General features: G+C 24.3%; 1 protein-coding gene across 1 annotated transcript in view; it reads left to right on the top strand.

Moving 5' to 3' along the window:
- The window catches only part of LOC136981745 (gamma-aminobutyric acid receptor subunit beta-like), a 91,028-nt gene that overhangs the window by 48,229 nt on the left and 19,479 nt on the right, over positions 1-23,320 (top strand). The window contains exon 6 of the mRNA XM_067278105.1: positions 20,225-20,362. Within this exon, the coding sequence (XP_067134206.1) occupies positions 20,225-20,362 (138 nt within the window). The remainder of the gene's footprint in view (positions 1-20,224; positions 20,363-23,320) is intronic.

The raw sequence follows: 23,320 nt of genomic DNA, 5'->3' as shown, positions 1-23,320 counted from the left end.
ATACTTTTAATTAATACAATTACTATTGTTTCTACGTTAATTTTCTCCAAGATTTAAAAGTTACTAGCAAACACAGTGACTTATAATCATAAAATTCCATAGATACAAAGTATATATTCTATATTCAAACAACGAATATTTGAAGAATATACGAATTTTTATATATTTTTGAGTGTTTTTAGATAGAATGCATAGGGATCAAAATAAAATTTACTTAAATCTAAGAAATATTATCTGAACAATCTTTTTTTGGCCATATTGTCGAAAAGTTTGATGGAGAATTTATTTTCTTCTGGAGAAAAGTTTCTATACCTCCTTCAAGTAATATGATATTTGGTTACCCTTTGTGGTACCCATGGCCATTTTTTTTTACTTGGCAATATGATAACTTTAACCTTCTTTCGATACATAATCTACTCGTAATTCACTTGTTTATGTGCACCCAATAGTAAATCTATTGTTTTATCAAGTAGGCATTTATCAGTTTTGATAGTTTTATATCCAATATTTTTATCAATAGAATTTATTTATTTCTATTATTTTCTTGGATAATATGATGATGTAAAAATATATATAAATTTATTTAAAAATAAGCTTACTTTTAATAAATATTAATTATTGGAATATATATATTTATAATATAAACTAAAAGTATATAAATTAAGAACCTTTAGATATAATATGAAGGTATAATTATATATTTTTACAAAAATTTTTACATTATATTTTATTTAATTAATTTGATTTTTATTATTTTATTTTATTTATTATTCTATAAATGTTTATGAATAATATAGACCCCGATATTTATTAATTTTCTTAAATTTTATCATGAAAATTAATGAATATCTACTAAAAATACAATAAATACAAATAAAAATAAATATATATAAGAATAGTCGGTAATATTTTTAATAGATACACACACATATATTTAGTGAATATAGATGAATATATAGTGAATAGCCTTATGAATAAATAACAAAAATTTGATTGAATTTTTGCTTTACATATAAATTATTCATCGAGATGAGAAATAAAAATTTTCTAAATATATTTACTTACATTAATTACAATTGAAAGTAAAATGGATATTCAGTAAATAATCACCTAAATATTCATTTTTATATAAATAAAATTTATGTAAACGTGAATTATATAAGTAAATAAAAAATTACAATTACAATTAAATAAAATTTATATGAAATAAATAATTGGAGAATATTTACTGAATATTTATTTTTATTTTTAATTATAATTAGTATAAGTAAATATTAGAGAGAATTTTTCTTCTGCATCTCGATTAACAATTTATAGGTAAGGCGGGATTAAATCAAATTTTTATTGTCTATACATAAGACTATTCACTCTATATTCACTAAATATAGTGAATATGAATATATTTTTCGTATATATATATAGTCTAGTACAGTACATATTAAATTTTAATATAGATAGACTATATAAGACAATATTTAACGAATATTCTTTTATAGTTTAATTAATATACTGAATATTTTAACGTATAAACGAATAAATAAAAATTAAACATTTTTAATTATTAATTTTACAAATTATCTTTCCATCTGATCGATAAGAATACATAAATTATATTTTAGTTTACACAATTAAGAGTTGAAAGCTCGAAAAATACAGTTTAATAAATTCGAATTTTAAGTTATTTGTGTTCAAATATTTAGAAAGAATTTTTAAAAAATAGAAAAGACATTAAAATTTTCCTTCGTTACTAATTAGATTTTTATTTTTATTTCGAAATTTTTAACCTAAATTTAAGGCGGAATTTAGTATTTAGTATGCATATTATACGGAACTTCCCCTTTTCTAGAAACAATCATTGTTATCATTATTTTTACGGAAATTTTCTGATTTCATATTTCCTGTTTTCGTGATGTACTATTTTTAGAAATTTTCAACTTTAAAATTTTTTTTTATTTTTTATTTTATCAAAAATTTTACATTAAATTCCTTTTCCTCTAACATTTAACATATTGAAGTTTATTGTTAATGTATGGCAATTTAACACGCTAATTCTATAGAATTTTCGCGTTCAACGAGGATATATTGAACATGTAAACCTGTATAGCATTATTTTCAATGCATTAACATTAAATTAGTGTGACTATTGTGAATAAAACTCTAAAAATCTCTATTTAAAAACACAATCAACTTTACTAAATTATCTCATAATATAACTTAAATTTTCGCGAATAATTCATAAATTATTTAATTTTTATTGATTTTTTTAATACAATAAAACTTATAACAGTTTAATTGAACTAGATTTTAAATAATAATTACTATTTTTGTCAAAAATTTAGCTTTAAATTCTGTTTTCTTTAACATTTAACATGTTATTATATAGCGTTTTAATGTGTTAATTCTACTAAATTTTCGCATTCAATATGTTTATATTGAACATGAAAATATAATTGACATTGTGTTCAACGTAGTGACATTAAATTTGTGTTACTACTATGAATAAAACTCTAAAAATTCACCACTTGAAAAACATAATCGATTTTATTAAATTATGTGATAATGTTACTTAAATATTTCTGAATAATTGATAAAAATTGATTAAATTCTGGAAATTTCTTTTTATTAAAATAAAAGTCTTAGTAATTTAATTATGTTTAATTATTAAATTTTGATATTATTTCGTTTTCTGTTAAATTCTATTTTTCTCTTATTTCAATATCAAATTTGAACACGACTATGGGATTTTAACACGCTGATTTTAAGAAAATTGATGTTCAATGTAAATATATTAAACACGAAAATATTTTTGCTGTTATGTTCAATAAATTAATGTTAAATCAATGTAAACACAATGAATAAAACTGTAAAAAATCACCACTTAAAAAATAATCGATTGTTAAGATAATGTTACACGAATATTCGTAAATAATTAATAAAAATTGATTTAATTCTGCAGACTTTTTTATTATAAAATACAGTCCTAGCAATTTATCGAGTTCAAGTTTAAAATTATATTATTTTTTAATCGAAATTTCTGTTTGAACTTCGATTTTTCTAATATTTAACATTAATATGGAGAACTTAAACATGCAAATTTCACGAGATTTGTGTGTTAAACGTGAAAATATTGAAGTCGAAGATAGATTTAACGTTATGTTCATCATAAACAGTAAATCGGTGAGAATATTATAAATAAAATTTTAAAAAATCACCACTTAAAAAATATATATAATCGATTTTATTAAATTGTATAATAATGTTATTCGAATATTCGTGAACAATTGATAAAATTGATTAAATTTCATGGAAATTTTTAATAAAATAAAAATCTTAACAGTTTAATTTAGCTAAATTTTAAAATTTTATTAATATTATTATTATTTTTGTCAAATATTTTGCTTTAAATTTATTTTTTCTTTAGTATTTAGCATAATTATACAGCATTTTAATGCATTAATTCTACGGAAGTTCGTGTTCAATGTGTTCATATTAAACATGAAAATATACTTAACATTATGTTCAACGTAGTGACATTAAATTTGTGTGACTTTTATGGATAAAACTGTAAAAAATTTCCACTTAAAAAATATATAATCGATTTTATTAAATTATATGATAACGTTACTCGAATATTCGTGAATAATTGATAAAATTGATTAAATTCTAAGAATTTTTTTATATTATTATTAAAAATAAAAATCCTGGCAATTTAATCGAGTTCGATTTAAAAATTTTATTATACAACAACACGCATTTCAAAATAACAGTTTCCTAAATCGAACTTTATTTTATTTTCAATGTTAAAACTACGTAATCAATCCTCCATATTTCTATTTAATAAAACATTTTATAAATATGAAAAAAATCTATAAATTTTCTATTTTAAAAATTCACTTTTATGTTAATAACATGCACAAAAAATATTTTTGTTTATATATATATTTTTTTTATTATTATTTTCAGTGTTTGTTTGTATATGTATATACATATGTTTGGTTGTCTCAGCAACCGCATGTTTCTACTTTGCAAATTTTAATAGTTTTTAGAAGTTTCTATCGATAAGTTCTATTATAATAATTGTTATTTTTAAAAAAGGAATTTAATAAATTTTCTAAAAAATTTATTAATCAATTCTTATAAAAGTAATATTAAAAATATTCATTGTACGATTCTACAATTGCAACATGCAAAGTAGTTTCTAAGCGAAAGATTTCCACTCGATTCTGTATGCTTTTCTACTAAACAAATTTTCTGTAATTTATTTAAATATATTGAATTTTGTAAATTTATTTCCTACTTTTTTCAATTGTAAAGTATATAAATTATTTAACTGGATAAACTTTTATATTTTTAACGCATTTACGGAACAACTCATAATTAATGTAATGCTTATATAAAGGCTTTATGAAAAGACCCATACGAAGTCCCTAATTATTTTAAGATAAATCATTAACAATATTTTAAATTTAATTAGTTATAAGTTAGCTTTGTTAGCACAACTTAATTAAAATTTGTTTCAATTAATTTATATTTAGAATGAAGCTAACTCTACCATAAACTAGATTTTTCTCTTATATCAAACTCGTTTAATAAACTGGTATCTTATAAAATTATTCTTATTTAAAAGTTATATAATTTGATATGTTATTTTTAAAAAATGTAAAAGTTTTTTCAACTGTTTAAAATTTTATATATTTTTTACTTTATAATCAAAATAATTGTATTAACAACCTCATTTTAAAAAAATATTTTTGTATGGTAAAGATAGGTTTAAACCAAATATTACAGCTAAATAAGTATATTTTTGTTATAAAATATTAAATTTTATTATTTTTCACTCATAAAATTATTTTTAATTAACAAAACTGCTTAAAATTTCTAACTAAATTACACGTATAAATGTTTTTTCATTCATTTTTCTTCCCACTTACATTCTTGTTTACTCACTTCTAAACGCTTCTAAAATTAAAATAACATTTTATAAACACTTAAAATATAATTTTATTAAATATATTACACTCTTTATAATCATTTATTCGTATATATTAAATATATCTCATATGCAAATATACCAAAGACATAGCACTTATTAAACATGTACAGTACAATTATTGATCCACTTATCAAGAGAAGTTTTAAAATTTATAATTTAACTCTAAAATTAAAATTTAAAAAAAAATTAATATAATAAACTGTATAATAATTATAGAATTTATCACGTAAGTAGCTATATAAAGAAAGCAGTTATTGTGGATTATCTAAAGTTCATAAATTATTTAACAGATTTAAATCAGATTTGTTAGAAATTCTGTTCGATTTTTTTTCACTTTATATATATATATATATATATACATATATAATATTAAATCGCTAGTCTGTTCATCATTATCACTTATTTGAGTATAACTCCTTCTATATATATATATAATATAATATTATTGCTGTCTTTCTTCGCTAAGCTGTCACAAACACCTACCTTACATTATATATCATTCATGCCAAGAATATTGACAGAAATGTTTTCATTTATGTCATAACGTCAAATATATCAAGATATTCAGCCATTATATACAATACAAAACTTTCTTTTTAAGTGTATATATATATATATATACTTTATATTCCTTCAAACAATTTAAAAATTTAATTTAAGCAATTTACTCTTTAACAATTTTATTAGTTTTATAAAAATAATTAAAATGCATCATTAAATTCAAATTTAAAATAATCTCATTTTCTTATTCGTTAAATTTAAAATACAAAATTTCCATTCAATTTATTGGATATAATCTAATTGGGTGTGTCTTTTTAAAAGACAACTAATCAAGAAATACAATGGGCGTCGTATCTTTAATTAAAATTTTCATTAATTCACGCTGATTGGTCTAATTGAAATCAACATCTCGTATAACGACCAATCAATTGATTTTGATAACAATAAGCATTTTTAAATGTTTAAATGATTTAATTATGATGAAATTTAAAGCTATTATCGTTTTTTATGCGTTTATATTTTAAATATTTATTAAATTTAATAAAAATAATATTATATATACAAAAGGAATAAAAACAAAGAAACTAAAAGTTGCGTGACTATTATTGAATTTAAACTATTCTAAACTTTATTTTTTTGAATATATTTAAGTAAAACGATAAATAATTATCATGTTTTTTTATATATATATATCTGGTATAAAATATTATATATTTGCTGCCAAATAAAATTTTTATAAACTGTTTCCTTTTAACGCGTTTAAATATAAATCAATAAACAAATTCGATTCGTAAAAAAAGAAAACTTTAAAAAGTTTAAAGATGTAAACTTTATTTATTTATAGAAATTAATTAGAATATATTTTTATTATTTAATATTCTTATATTTTCGTTTGAAGATGGAAGTATTGTTCGCAAGTTAAAGATAAGCTCCTCTTACACTCTTTCATTTTCTAACTAAGGATACTTGTTAGAATATTCAAATTAAACGTTCTCCTTTGAAACTTAATCATTATTTCACAAATGAGCTACAGAAATTCTTAGTTTCGTCTAACCTGAAATGAAAATCTTCAATGTTTAGTTTCCGAGTATATATCTTATAAAGACTTTAGAGAGAGAGAGAGAATTCTCTTTGTTTAATGTTTGTGAATCAACATTCATCTTTCTTATTCATTTTCTACTTAATTTACTGCCAAGATGCATTTAGAATGAATGATTTAACACTGTAAATAGTAAAAACATATTTACATATTTCTTTAAAATAATGTTAAATATAAAGTCTACAATAAAATCAAACAATTCTAATGAATTATTTGATTTTATTGTTATAAATAACAATTTCTAAGTATATTTCATTTGGAAAAGAGAATTTTATTAATACATAATTTTTAATGATATTTACATAATTAATGTAAAAACTTATATTTTAAAAATAGAATATTATATTCTGTAAATGTTCTAAAAAAATTTTTGTATATTTATAAAAATTTATAATTAATTTATGATTTGATTTATTCATTAATTTTGTTTTAAAAATTCTTAAAAAAAAGATTTTTGTTGATTTTTTTATGAATTTTTCTGAAGGAATCTTCTAAATGGGGCTATAAAAAGTGCAAATAAATTATTTTAATTATAATATTTTACAATTATTATGCATAAAAAGTGATCAATTAACTGTCTAAATTTGTTGGTTTTTGATAGGCTTTCGTGCAGACAGTTCTAAGAATAGTTTCAAAAGTTGTTGAATTTTTTGAACTTAATACCTCTATACGTGATTCTACAGTATAATTTCTCAAAAGAGCTCAAACTTTTCCAATAAAGATAATTTTAAAGCTTAAATTTTTTAAATTTTTTATATTTTCATTTGAATAATTTTAATTCTAATTCTTCAAAATGCTTATAAAATATCGTTTTTCTATACACGAATCTTCAAGAAACACAAATATTATTTCAGTTATTATATATTTTTAAAATAAAGTAGCATATTTTATATTTGATGATTTAAAATTTTTAATATTTTTTGATACGTTTTATTCGAACAATTCTAAGAAAATCTCTTATAAATATACATTTTTCCCTATACGAACTTTCAAAAAACACATTAAAAACATAAATATTAATTGGGTTGAAATATTCAAATTACAGACATACATTTCCACTATTGTCCGTCTGTCTGTCTATCCTTCGTTAATCTCGAGAATTGAGTTAGATAGATGGAAATCGAGACTTGATATGAAAAGAGTAGGTTAACTATATACGAAATTTTACTTTGGACCGGAAGTCACGTGAATTCAATTCAAAATTTTCTCCAGAAAGGAATTAGATTGATGACCGGCATGACTCGATAGTTATCAGGAGAAGTATGATGTACAGGAGCAAGACACCACTAAAATCCTGACCAGATATGGAAAGCTTAGGGGCCGGAGACTATGATTAATTATATAAGAACTTCCGGTCTGGAACCGTTTACGTGATTTTTACAATTAAAATATGATTAAAAATTTCATCCCGGCATTGTGACGGCGTCACAATTATTTATTGTGACGACGTCACAATAAATAATTGTTTAAATTAAATTATCATATTTTCAGTGTTCAAAATTTTTATTATATTTTACTGAAAAAAAAATTTCAATAAAACAATATTAAATATATATTTATTTACTTTATTTTTCTTATAATAAATTTTCGAAAAACATTTCAATATAAATTAAAACATTTTCAGTCTAAATAAATATTAAAATTTTTAATTATAGACCCGTTTAATTTAGTATAAAAAGAAATTTTTAAAATCATTTTTTCCAACCTTAACAGCGTGTTAACTGAGTTAAATCGTTATTTAAACAAAATATAATTTTTTAAAATAAAAATTTAAATAATTTAATACTTATAACCAATAATATTTTAAAGAATTTAATAAATATATATATATATTTTTATTTATGTATATTTTTATTGTCGTATCGTTAACTTAAATAATCCTACCTGAATATATTTTTTCACTGAATAATGGTAAATCTCTAGAGCATTCAGGTGCACCAGTTTAATTTAATAAAGTTGAAATTTCATTTCTTATTATTTTATTTTTCGTTAGTCACTGATAAAGCATACGTATAATAAAAATATACTTTAAAAAATTTTATTTTTTAAAGTATATTTAACAAAAAATTTAAAAAAAATACAAATAAAAAATACAATTAAATACTCGCTATTCTAATACATTTTAAACAGAATAAATTCTGTTTAAAATGTATAATATTTTTGTAAATATATTATAGAAGAAATTTAATAATTTTTTTTGAAATTTTATATCGAAAAAATTCATTTTTTTAATATTTTTTTTTGGATTTTTTAAAGTTGTTTTATCTTTGATGCATCCCATTAGTATCTTCTCACAAAAATTACTATTGATGTCTATCTGTTTAGTTCGAGTTTTTTTGGAAAAATATATTTTTAAAAGTATAATTTAATATTAAAATAATTTTATTTTTTAATGTCAAGAATTCTAAACTGATTATGTACTGTACATATTTTTTTTTACATTTAGTATTTTGTATTATTATTATTATTATTATTATTATTATTATTATTATTATTAATCAGTTTATTGGGCTTCTTGAAGTGATTTTTTAATAGAATTTATTTAATGAAGTTTAATTACTCTTTAATAAAATATTAATTTGTGAAGAAAAAACAATAAGGTTCGAAAAATCACAATCTAAAAGTAACAAAAAAAATTATTACGAAAGAATATAAATTTAATTTTTAATATTTTTACACTATTTTTGTTCTTAATTTTTTGATTTTTTTGCTCTTTTAAGCATTTTTATTCTACTTTTAATAAAAATACAATATTTAGTATTGTTTCTGATTTTCGTGTGTAACGTGTTTAGATCGTTTTGTTACCTAACAATACAAAAACGTAACAAAATACAAATGGGAAAAAGCATAAAAAATTAAGAAACAATTTAAATGTATTGTTCTATTCTTAATTGTTTTGTATTGTTTCTTATTTTTTTATTTTTGAAATTTTTGTATTGTTTACTAACTTTTTGTAGATTATGTTTGATAAATTTAAGAAACAAAGTACTTTGTTTATTTATTTCTATTTTCTGGTATTCTTAGTCATTTTCGTACTGTTTATATTATATACTATATTTAGAGTCTAGTGTTAACTAACAATGTAAAATCTACGAAAAAAACAATACAAAATTTTTGTTTTGTTTCTCAATTTACTATATTGTTTCTTATTTTATTATTTTTAATTTTTACTACATTTTAGTGTTTTGTTTAGATTTATTTTCTAAGTTTTTTTTAAAGTCTGGTACATTGTACTTAGATTATATTGTTTCTTAACAATATAAAAATCTAAAACCTTAAAAACGAAGTAAGAAACAATAAAAGTTTTTTAGTTTACGGTATCATTTCATATTTTCTTATTTACTTACTTAAATTTTACATTATTTCTTAGTCTCGTATACTACTACAGATTATATTAAACCTAAGAAAACTAAATGCGAATCAATATAGATTTTCTTTTGTTTGTTCTTAACTTATTCGTTTATTCTATGATTTGTTTCCTATATTTCTACATTGTTTCTTACTCTTTCGCACGATTATTTTATTGTTTATGATTATTGCTGTATATTGTTTACTGTACATTGTGATAATTGTTTCTGTTTCGATACATTATATCGTTGTTATTACAAATTTATATTGTTTCTGCACAATATAAAAATATCAGGACTTTGTTAAAGAAGTAAACAAACAAATTTCGTGTTTTGTTTCTTAATTTTCTGCACTTTTTTCTATTTTATCATCTAATTATTTATATTTTTTCGTTAGTTTTATAAACTTTTCAACTTACTTTCATTATATTTTTGCATACTTTACACCTTTTGTTATGTAATTTTTACTTTTTACATACAGATTAGGTTATATTCCTGTATAATAGTATAAAAGATGCAAGAAAAATTTCAATTTTTTCACGTGTTACAAAAATTCACTTGGTAAATGGAAAAGTATTTAAATATTTTTATATTTTTTAAATATATATTTTAAAATTACATTTTTATATATTAAAATGTCAAAATTTTCTAGAGAAGCCATCTTGATTGAAATTATTACAAAACGTTATTAATAGATACTCTCTTAGAGAAATTAATTTAGTATGTCCCCGTTAGAAATGCTAAAGGCCAAATTTCAACACCGTTTCCTATTAAGAATACCTATTTTGATGTTAAAAATCAGAAAACTTGGGATTTATTATTGATATAGATATTGAATAATCATGCCCGGAGCTCAAATCTTTGAATTTTTTATTCAAAGTTTAAAATAAAAAGAATACAAGAAATTAAATTTTTTTTAAACATTATTATTATTATTATTTTTTTAATATATTTTTTCCCTTATAAAATTTTTTCTGGTTAATTTAATGGATAAGTATTATCGATTTCTTTCCTTCCCTCATCTCTTTCTCTCTCTCTCTCTCTCCTCCCCATCTTCCACTCTGTTTTAGTTTTTCTAAATTGCAGAGAAGGGAAAAAAATTGGAAAAAAATCTTTATTGATGATTAAAGAATATCTATTTGTAAGGTGATTAACGAATATCTATTTATGTTTTGAGTAAAAAAGTCAAGTGATTTTTTTTCCTCCTGTGTAAAATGGCGATTTCTTTTTCGGTGATTAATTCGTAAGCTTGTATCATAATCTAGTGGTTAATTTGGTTAATAAATAGATAATATCTAAAAGTTAAAGTGTGTAATATATCGTAAATGTTTGGCATTTTATCGTAATCGAACCCACGCTTTTAGGAATGGGTTCAATTTCAACAAATGTGAACTGAATTTAAAGGGGTTTAGTAACCAAGCATTCAAACATATCTTAAATTTTTGAATTGCATTATATTTTTATGTATTTTGAGCTGCAATTTTCAAATTGCAAACCTCTATATTTCCACCGCCGTCCGTCTGTCCGTCCGTTCTTCCTTAATCTGAAGAAAGGAGTTAGATAAAAATCGAGACCTGATATTGAAAGCTTAAGGACCTGAAGCTCGATTAAATACATACGAAATTCTGGTACAGACCGGAAGTCACGTGATTTTTAAAATTAAAATGTAACGAAATTTGCAGCCCGGTATTATGATGATGTCAGAATAACTCAGTTTTAATTTAGATTATAATTAATGAAGAAAGAAATGGGTTTATTTCGTCTTTAAATACTGCTATTAGATTGGAATTTATATATAAAGGCATGGGTTCAGTTCATCTTTGAGTGTTGATCTTGTATTGGAATTCATGTAAAAAAAAAGGCATGGGTTCGTTTTCATGATTTAAATTTCGATTTTCCTTTCATCTTGATGTAATTTGTACATATTAAAGTTCAATCTATGTCTGAGTGTAATATTCTTAAACTAAAAACAGCGGTTTATACAAGAGCCGAATCCATGTCATTTACATTTAAATGGGATTCTAACTTTAATAAGATTCGGTTCTCATTTAAAAATAAGCTAACTAAGGTTTTAATTGATGTTAAATTTATATATAAACTGATAACAGTTCGGTCTCTACTTAGAATGACAAATCTCAGAGTGGTTCGAACCCACGGCTGAACTTAAAGTTATTATATGATAGGCTTTCGTCTCTATAAAATAAAAATTCATGTAAAAATGTAAAGTCGTAAGCTATAGACTCACATTGAAGAGTCTAAGATGCAGCTTGTTTATCTTATGTGCAAATTTTGGTGCACTCAAACCCACATCTTAGGACGTGGGTTCGATTTCCATATTTGATTGAACACTTTTTTTTTTCATCTGCAACAAAATATCTTCTGTTGATTTTAATGTAATTTATATACTAAAGTCTAGCATTCGTTTAAGCAGTTTACTTAATTACATAATAAATAAAATTGATTTTAATAATTTATAAACGTTTTTAAGGTATTTATGTATTTAAAACACGTTTAAAACTTTACATATTTATCATTTTAAAATATTCAAAAGGAGTGTTTATCACGTAAAATTGGATAGAAAAATAGGTTTATAAGTATTGAACAGTGTGCAGGTTGCTATTTTGATACATTGTTGTATGGTAACAATGCAAATATCATATTTTTCTTTATTTATAAACAAATATTTTCTTCCTCAAGGTTAAAATGTTATATTTTTAAAAAGAAAATTGATCGTTTATTTGTATAACATTAAATTTATTTGAAATTGTCTAACGAAAATTTAATAATTTAAATAAATTAAAATTGCTATTTAAGACGTTGAAAACATTAAATATTTTTTTAGAAACACGGTAAAATTGTTTACTGTGTTACTTAAATGTAATTCTGTTCGCTGCTTTTTTGTGTTTCTTACAAATAATGAACACTGTTCACTGTTCAATGTATAAATCCTTTTTCATGCGTTACGTTACACTTAATAGTGATCTTAGAAGTAGTAAACCATATTCAGTTTTTAATAACAATAGGAATTGTTTAGATTAAACAGCAGTGCTCTTTATTTCTATCTCAATAATTCCTTCTGTTATATGTTCAAAATTAATGAACACTGTTTATTGCTCAATTTAAATGCTTGTTATTCATTAAATTACTTAAAAGTAACGAATATTGTTTAAATTCAATCTCAAAAAATCTCCAGCAACGAGTTGCGTAACTTTCCCGGCAAAAACATTAAAATTGCGTGTAGCGCCATATGTTACGAGATTTTTATTCTAAAACACTTTTTATATTTATTAATTATTATAAAACGGGCAAAAGCTAAATTTTGATGGTAGATATGAGTTTTGTAAATAATTGTAAATGCTAATAACGAGTAAACTCTTTATTATTAAGTCCGATCCCACTAGAGATATGACACACAACCCCCTCTATCTCCCCAACCGTTCGACCTTTAACCTCCAAAATTTAAGAGCATCAATTTCCCTAATACGCAAATTCCCTTGCATAATTTCAAAAATTTTCGACAAAATGCACAGAAGTTATTAAGGTTGAAAATGAGTGGACAAAAAATCGCATCCAATACGCAAACATCCACGCGTATAAAAAAAACCCCAGCGAATTTTTTCGCATTTATCTATCTTTCGAGGTCTCCCGAGTTTCCTTCTGTTATATATAACAGCTGATTTTAATCTTTTTTGAAATATAAACATCTAAGAAAGCCTTTTACAATTATATTTCTCTCACTTTTTAGACGATATCTAAAAAGAAACCAGCATGAACGAATTACTCTCCCTCGTGTTTTTAAGTTGGAAATGTATTCCTTCGTCGGTTATTCAGAATATTATAAAGTAGTACGTATCTAAAAAGATAAATCTTCGAAAAAATTCCCTGAAAACTTTTACATTCTCTGAGAAATTGATCTGAAGTACGAAATGATATTTGACACTGTTGTAATTCCTTTTAAAAAATAGCTAGAAAGCTACTTGATACTGTACTAAAAAGTGTAAGAAATAAAAGAATTTTTGCTATTTTTTTTATTTATTTTTAACTATAGGCCTTATATATAAGCTTTTAAATAAAGTCTAGTTTGATTATAACCCATTACTTCACTAGAAATCTTTTAATATAAAGAAGAATGCCATACCCTTAAAAGTAGTGGTACTTACGTAACTATAAAAAGTATATTTATTAGTTTTAAATATTATTTTTGGTTCGAGTTTTTAAAAAATAATCAAATCGACTAGATTTTTTTGATGTTTTCAATGCAGTACATTCAATTTACAGTTTTATATAATCACCTTAATTGCTCCTTTTGTATTGCTGCTGAAAATTGGAGAATTTAGATTTACTTCTGGGTGTTTTCAGATGATTTTTTAGCAAATAAACAGTCTAAAAATTGATTAAATTAATGATTTTTTTAGATTGTTAATACAATAACATGATTTTTTGAAACTTATATCAATATAACAGTCCTTAAACTGTCATAAAGGTATTTTTTGTTTCATTGTATTTGTGCTGAAAATTAGACGAAGTGGGTTTTCTTCTAGAGGCTTTTAGATGATTTTTAGAAAATAAATTAAAAGGCAAATGAAGCAATTTTACTTTCTAAAAATTGATTAAATTAATCTGATTTTGAACAGAAAGAAAATACCTTTCTAACAGGAAGGGCATTTATTCGATTTTATAATTGTTTAAAAAAATGGAAACGGTTAGTGTTTTTAGAAGCCAAATAAATTAATTAGCTTAGAATAGCTTTTACTAATGTTTTCGAAATAAAATTGCCATGATTTTTGTGACTTTCGTGTTGTAAAACCAGTCTTTTAGAGTTATATATATAATCCTACGATACTTCAGTTCCATTGAAGATTATTTATTTCTGGGTGTTTTAGATGAATTTTTAGAATCGAAGTAAATTAGTTATATTAGAATGTCGTTGGAAAATAAAATTTAAAGTAAGTGTACGATTATTCACGCACCTAAATCCTTCCTTTTGCGTGACAAAACAGGTCAAGTCATAATAGACTTCTGGCGCCATCATTCTAGTCATAACAGACTTAGTTAAATCAATGTCACTGTGTTTGTATGACTCGGTTTGTTGGAGAAAATTTTTATCTTCATCTTTCCAATAATGCGAAATAAAAAAAAAACTAAATAAATAAATAAATAATGTAGCAATAACAATAAATATAACAATAATAATAAATCTAAATTATTCCGGATATTTTTATTTCCTTTTTTTTTAAAAGGTAAAATTTGATTCGCTTTTCAAAGAAATGTCTGCTTATTCGATTGGATTTTTGGGTGTTTTGGTTAGGTGTTTTTCAATCAATTACAGTTTATGGGTGTTTTGGTGGGATTTTTTGAATCAATTAGAGTTTATGGGTGTTTTGGTGGGATTTTTTGAATCAATTAGAGTTTCGAGGGGTTTTTGATGAGGTGTTTTTGAATCAATTAAACTTTATAGGGTTTTTTGGTGGTGTTTTTTTGATCAATTAAAGTTTCTAATGTTTTTGATGAGGTGTTTTCGAATCAATTATAGTATCTGGAATTTTTGGCAGGGTTTTTTTTAATTAATTAAAGTTTCTAGGGGTTTTTTTAATTAATTAAAGTTCCTACGGTTTTTTTGATGAGGTGTTTTTGAATCAATTAGAGATTCTAGGGTATTTTGGTAGTGTTTCTTTAATCAATCAAAGTTTCTGGGATTTTTGGTAGGATTTTTTGAATCAATTAGCGTTTATAGTGTTTTTGATGAGGTGTTTTTGAATCAATTTTAGTATTTGGAATTTTTGGCAGGGGTTTTTTTTAATTAATTAAAGTTTCTAGGGTTCTTTTGATGAAGTGTTTTTGAATCAATTAGAGATTCTAGGGTTTTTCTATGAGTTTTTTATTTTTGAACCAGTTTGGAGTTTCTGGTGTTTTAGTGAAGATATTTGAATCAATTAGAATTTCTATAGAAAAACCTCATCATTTTGATGAGATTTCTTGAGTCAATTAGTGTTTGTGGGTTTTTAGATGAGTTTTTTCGTAGAATCTACCGAAAATATTTTCTTTGACGATGTGAAAAATATGAAAAACAGTTCTCTATGTTTTCGTGTTCCTAATGAATTTAAATTGCTAGACATTTCTTCTAAAAAATCGAAATAAATAAAAATTACAAAACTTTTCTGTTTTCTGAAAAAGTTTTATTTGTTTCATTTTGATGAAAACTTTTTCTGTTTTTATCAAAATGCGTTGCTTTATAGAAACAATTTTTAAAGAATTTACTTATTTTATATAGTTTTTAGAAAAATTTACTATGTATTTCCAGATATTTCTTCTTTATTAACATAAAATTTGCTTCGAGCTTTCGATAACTATTTGCTTATTCGATTGGATTTTTATGAGATTTTTAATTAACTGCAGGTTTTTTAAAGATGAAATAGAATGCGAGGAAAGTATAAAAAATGTGAAAGCAGTTCTATGTTTCTTTTTTTTATATTATTATATATCTCATTAAAAAGTTCTCATATTTTTAAATATTTTTCTATAAAATTATTCTCATAGGAATTTGTTTTAATAAAGTAAAGCAAATTGTTAGATAGGTTTTCTATTAAAAAAAATAGCACAATTATAGAAATATAAAATTTCTATATAAATATTTCTAAAATTTTATATAGAAAATATAGGAATTTTTATATATATATATATTTTCTAAAAAACTCTCATAGATTTTTTAGAAAACTGTGTTTCGATATTTCTCTTTTAAGGTAAAATTTTACTTCATTTTTTCTAAAAACTCTACTTATTCGATTAGGTTTATTGAAAATTTGATGAGAGTTTATCTGAATTAATAAAATATTTCCCAAAAAAATTCGAGTTGTATACAAAAAAATAGATAATATAATTGATTTTTCTGTTAATTTTCTTATTAAAAATGCATTATTTTCTTCAAAAAATCCTCTTTGTAAACCAAAGAAATTTTTTTTTGATTTACAAAGTAAAAAACACTAAACCAATTGAATAATGTTATTTACTTGGTTACACGTAAACTTTACTTTAATAACCATAAATAAAATTAAATTTTTTGATATATATGTGTTGGGGTTTTTTTTTTAAAAAAAACGTTAAAGAAATTTACTACAAGTAGATTATCCGATATCAAAATTGTATCCGTAATTTATCATTCCAGATAGTAAATGTAAGGTTGAGTGTTTCTATACTGTTATTGCTATGGTAACCGATAGTATATACACACAGACACACATACAGACACACACAACTTTTAGATATGACTATGTCTACTGATCCATGCAATCAATGTAACTATTTACTTCTATTATTGGATTGTATTATTTTTTGTTTAAAGATAATCATTTTTTTTTTTTTTTTTAATGTTTTTAGAAAGTGACTCTAGCAATATTTATTGTATACAGCAGATATATAGACAGAGAATTATTTTATAAATACAGCGAAACCTTTCCTGTTGAGAAAAATAAATTACTACCGCTTAAAACGTAATATTCGGCTTGTTTATATATATATGTTCTTAATTTGGTATTTTGTATTTAGGAAATACCTGTCTCTATAAAAATATATTGCGTGTATTTGTATTGTTAGAAAGTTAACTTATACATAAACAAAAATCTACCTCACCTTACTGTCGTATTTATAAAACCTCAATAAAAATTGAGGCATGTTATAAATACAACAGTAGCTTTCTCCCATTAAGAAAAATAAATGATTAACATTTACAATATAATGTTTTACTGGCCTTTTTTACACGTGTAATTTGGTATTTTGTATTCTAAACGCTATTTAGCATATTTCCGTATTGTTAAGTTGAATTATTTCTATAATTTTCATACTTGTAATCCTCGACGATCGTAAATATTAAAAGTTTATTATCTACACAAACTATCTTGTATCTAGAAATTGTAAATTTTCTAGTAAAATTTTCTGTGTTTTATCTTTCATTCTCTCACTTACTATTCACTTGATGAATTTTTATTGTCATATTATATATATATATATATATATTTGCATTTTTAAAGGTAAATTCGCTCGGCATTTTATAAATTTAAACATTAAAAAAGATATCTTTGCTTGTATATTGTAATTTTAATACAGGTATCTTTAGTTATGTATTGTAGTTTTAAGCATTTTTAAAGTTATTTTTACTTAGTTTATTATATTTTTTTAAAGATTTTTGGGGAAAAATTATATTTTTTAATCAATTTTATTAAGAAATAAGTTGATATACGAAAGGATATTTTTTTCCCCTATTTCTTTTTTCTAGACATTCCTATGGAGATTGGGTTCAGTATGCGATCGTGTTTACTACATTTCTATCTTTGTATTTATATTTCGTGTATTTGATTTGAATATCTCAAATTCTTACTACTCAAAATCTGAATTATTTTTTTCCGTTTTTTAAGCTCTTATTATCTTGTATACATTCCTTAAATTCCCATTCAATCATACAAGAAAACATAAGTTTTTACTTGTAATAACTTTAGATATTTTACGGTTTTTTTATGGGAAAAAAAAAATATATATATATATATATATTGTAAAATGTTATACAGCATTTAAATCGATTTAATTGAATTAATAATAATCATTTTCTTTTTAAACTTTTATTCATAAAAATGAGGGAATTGTATGAAGAAATTTGTAAATTAATTTTTAAGTAGTAGATTTTAATTTGCAAGTTGTAGTAGAAATATTGTCGATATGTAAGCTTACTAGTGTATATTAAAGTCTGTGTATTGTATATACAATAAAACCTCGATATACCGCCACCCCAAATTGCGCTACTCTGTTAAAGTACCAACGAATATAGTCAAATTTCGTCATAGTTTCTAAATAGCGTTGCTTTTTTTAAAAGTGGCTTATGAATACATACCAAATTCGATATAGCATCTTACTAAATAACCTCGTAAAAGTGTTTATGTGTACATTCAAGCCTCGATACAGCCCTTTCCTAAATAGTGACACTCTTTCAAATCGCTAATGAATACTCGATATAGCGCTTCCCGTTAAGTCTCGATATAGCGCTTCCCGAATAAGGCCGCCATTGAAAAGTGCTGATGAATACAGTCTAGACTCGATATAACGTCTAAATAGATAGGAACTTATACCAGGGTAATGTTATGTGTACAGTCAAGTCTCGATATACCATTCTACTAAATAGTGCCACTCTCGTAAAGCGTCAATGAATATCTGTGTACGGATTATATTTCGATTTAACGCTATAATTTACTTGCCTCTAAAACTGGCACTAAATCGAGTATGGCGTTAAAAGCGCTAACGCACAAAAGTATATACATTACATTGTACAGTACAATAGAAGTATAATTAAGCTTGTAAGGATATTTGCAATATAACTGAGTGTACAATTAATATATAATATAAGTACAGCTTGCAACTTATAATTTGGAGAATAAGTTAATTAATAGATTACATTTGGAATAAACATAATTAGATTTAAATGTGTAATTTGTATACTACATTTGTAATCTCTCTGTAAATTATTCTCAGAATAATATAAATTTATCTGAATTTACTATTTATAGAAGGAATGTAATATAATTTAATAATATGTAAAACTTATATATTATGTACTGTACATTATAATGCAAAGATATGATTGTTTGGAACATACTAGAAACATATTAGGAGTATTCTAATAATATACAAGCTATAACTATACTAGGAAAACCAGTAGAAAAACACCAGGAACACTTTTTGTAGTGTTCCTACTATGTTAGTACACACTAAAACAGTAAAAAAAATGAATAATTGGAATGTTTTAGAGTACACTAGTGCACACTACGGACAGTAGAAAACGCATATTACAGCCATACTAGAAAAACCAACCTACTAGGAACACAATCTGTGGCGATTAAGCGTGTACCCAGTAACACAAAATGTTTATTAGGTACACGCTTAAGCACCACGAAGTAAATACTAGGAATGTACTAGGAGCAGTTTTGTACACTAGACAGAGCACAAGATATATAATAGGACAATACTAAAAAAACACTATTTAGAGTTTACAAGGAGCATATTAGGAACACTAAAACTACGTAATAAATAATACAAAGCGAATACTACACATTATAACACACTAAAAACATATTAAGAATACCAAGAATTCTTACATTATACTAGGAATGAGTGTTTCTAGGTTAAATATGAGCATAATTTGTATAGAATAAATCGCGTATAACATTTAATATTATTATTTTTAAGACAAAAATTCTATTTATACCACATCAAAAACCAATTTATTTTTTCTAATGTTTGCAGTCGGCTACACGATGCAGGATATACGATATAAATGGCAAAAGGGAGAAGAGTCTGTTGGAATGTCAACAGAAGTCGAACTGCCACAGTTTAAGGTCAGAGGGCATCGACAAAGTTCAAAGGAAGTTCATCTCACAACAGGTAAATAAATAATAAAATAAATTAATTAAACCTTTAAATATCGATCTTTTAAAAATAATCTCATTTGTTTAGAGACGTGTTTTTAGGAGAAAAATCAAAAAAGGAGAAAAAAAAATCCTGTTTTTCTTTTTTTTTTTGGAAAGTTGGGTTTTACAAATCTGTAATAAAAGACCATTTGTTAATTCTTTGTCCAAAATCTTTCTTTAATCTATCTTTTCTTTGAAAGGTATCTTTTGTAAAAATATTTTTGTCGCTGATAATTAATCACTCGACAAAGCAATAACATTATTATTATTATTATTATTCTTTTTTCCCGATGTCAGAGCTTCTAAAACATGTTTTTTTTAAATTTTATTTTATATTTTTAATCGATAATAATTACAAATAAATGATTGTTTAAAAGTGTATTTATTTATTATTATTTTTTGGGTTTATTAATTACATTTTTTGGTGTTTTTTTAAGAAGATTTAAATAACTTTTTTGTGTTTTTTTAAAATTTTATTTGGTGTGTAATAAATATTAAAATTGTTTTTTGGTGTTTTGAATTTACTGTTTTTATATCATTTTTAAGATTTTTGTTATTAGTAATGTTATAAAAATTGTTTTTAAAAATTTAATAGCAGCATTATAAGCCCAAAAAAACAGCACAATAGTAGCATCTTTATATAAAATAATTTAATAAAAAGAATTTTGTGGAATAAATTCAACGCTCAAAAAATAATAAAACAACAGTGTGGTTCATAGTAACAAATGCTGAAAACATAACGACAACGGTAGAATAATAATAATAATAATAAACCCCCTAAACAACACAACAATGAACTTTAAAAAGTTAAAAAAAACAATGTGTTCCTAATACTATCGCTCTCAATAACATTTGAATAGTGTAGCCCTCAGCAACAACACAACACCATACTCAATATTGTCTAAATAGTGTTACTGTTGACAACAACACCTCTCAATAACGTCTGAATAGTATAGCTCTTAACACTTAAAGAAACCACTCTCAATAATGTCTCAACATCATCACCCTAAATAAACACCACTTCAATAGTGTAGCTCTTAGTATGAGCACAACACCAACCCAATACGTGACAATAGTGTTGTTCAGCACGAACCCAACACCACCCCAATACGTGTTAATAGTGTAGCTTTTAAGAACTCAACAATTCCCGTCTCAATAGTGAAGCTCTTAACAACAACTCAACAATAACAATTTTCAGTAACACTAGAAAATATAGAGCAAAACACGACAATAAATATTTCATTAAATATAAAATAATTAAAATTATTTTTTGTATATTTAAAAAATAAGTATATAAATTAAATTTTTATTATATTTATATATTTTACTCATTCACTGTCACGTCAGTCAGAAAGACTGACAGTTAATTTTCTTTAACCACCAACTCAATGACTTTAATATTATCGCATACTTATTGTTGTGGCTGATCATCTTAAATAAATTTTTTGACAATATATATTTTTTTCATTCTTTGGATTTAACGTAATGAAAATTTAATAATAAATAATATCATTCATCAACCTGAAACGATTTTTTTTGAACACATAAATTGTTTATCGTCTACATCGAACTAAAGTTACTGAAAGATAATTTTGTGGTCGCGAGAAAATGCTCCAGTGTGATTTTTTTTAATATCCAAAAACTACGAAAGTAATTTTTTGAATGTAAAATTATGTTGACGTGCCTTAAATAATTGTATGCAAATATGAATCAAGTTACTTTCCGATTCCATGTCCAAAAAGTCCAAAATTATATCCAAAAAAAATCCATGTCCTAAAAATTCGAAATTGTGTTTTTAGGTGTGGAATATGCTTACGTAATCCATGTCTAAAAATTCGAAACACTACACCTAAAGAGATTCAAACACTGAACCGAAACGGATCCAACACTGAACCCAAACGGATCCGACACTGCATTCAAAGAATCCAAAAACACTTCACCCAAACAATCTAAACACTGGATCCAACACTGGATCAAAGAAAAGGATCCAACAGTTTACCCAAAGAGATCCAAACACTGAACCCAAACGGATCCAGCACTGCATTCAAAGAATCCAAAAACACTTCACCCAAACAATCTAAACATTGGATCCAACACTGGATCAAAGAAAAGAATCCAACAGTTCACCCAAAGAGATCCAAACACTGAACCCAAACGGATCCAGCACTGCATTCAAAAAATCCAAAAACACTTCACCCAAACAAGCTAAACACTGGAAGTAATGTTCAAAATAACCACTCAGTCGGTTTAACGAAACACCAGGTTTATATTTACAATATAAATGTACAAAATACTACAAAATTAGAGTCACAATTAAATATGCACAAACACTAATCCAACGACAACCGACTATTCCCGTACACGTTCGTCGAAAGAAACTCCTTACGAACAAACAGACTTGTAATTACAAAACCTCCGAGTCCGGGACAAGTTCGTACTAAAACACTTGGGTTTACTTTATCCCGGATTTCCGTGGCGTCCAAGGAGAGAGTTGGTTAGCACTTCAAGTAACGACGGATCTCAATCCGATCCGATCCTCCCCGATACGAACCCAGCCGATCCCGATACGAACTCTGTTCCCGCCGAAACTACTGCTAAAAATAGTGTCCGGCGTTTGAATCGTCCGTCAATCAAATTTGAAAGTTTCCACAACGGGCCGACAACGTTCACTTCCCGCCGGCCAATCGTCCGTCTGTCGTCGATTTGAAACACAACGGATCTTTCCAACGGTCGTTTCTAACGGCCGACTCTAACGGCTTTTCCGTTATGAAAGTTCGTTATAATAAAACGGGGCGGAAATCGCTCGCCTAGCGATTCCAAACCCTACACTGGATCCAACACTGGATCAAAGAAAAAAATCTAACACTGGATAAAGAAAAGGATCCAACAGTGCACCCAAAGAGATCCAAACACTGAACCCAAACGGATGTAA

This window comes from Centruroides vittatus, unplaced genomic scaffold (genome assembly GCF_030686945.1).
Source record: "Centruroides vittatus isolate TY-2023 unplaced genomic scaffold, ASM3068694v2 contig_790, whole genome shotgun sequence".
Classification (NCBI taxonomy): Eukaryota; Metazoa; Arthropoda; class Arachnida; order Scorpiones; family Buthidae; genus Centruroides; species Centruroides vittatus.
The sequence above is the reverse complement of the archived record's forward strand: the minus strand, read 5'-3'. Positions and strand labels throughout refer to the sequence as shown.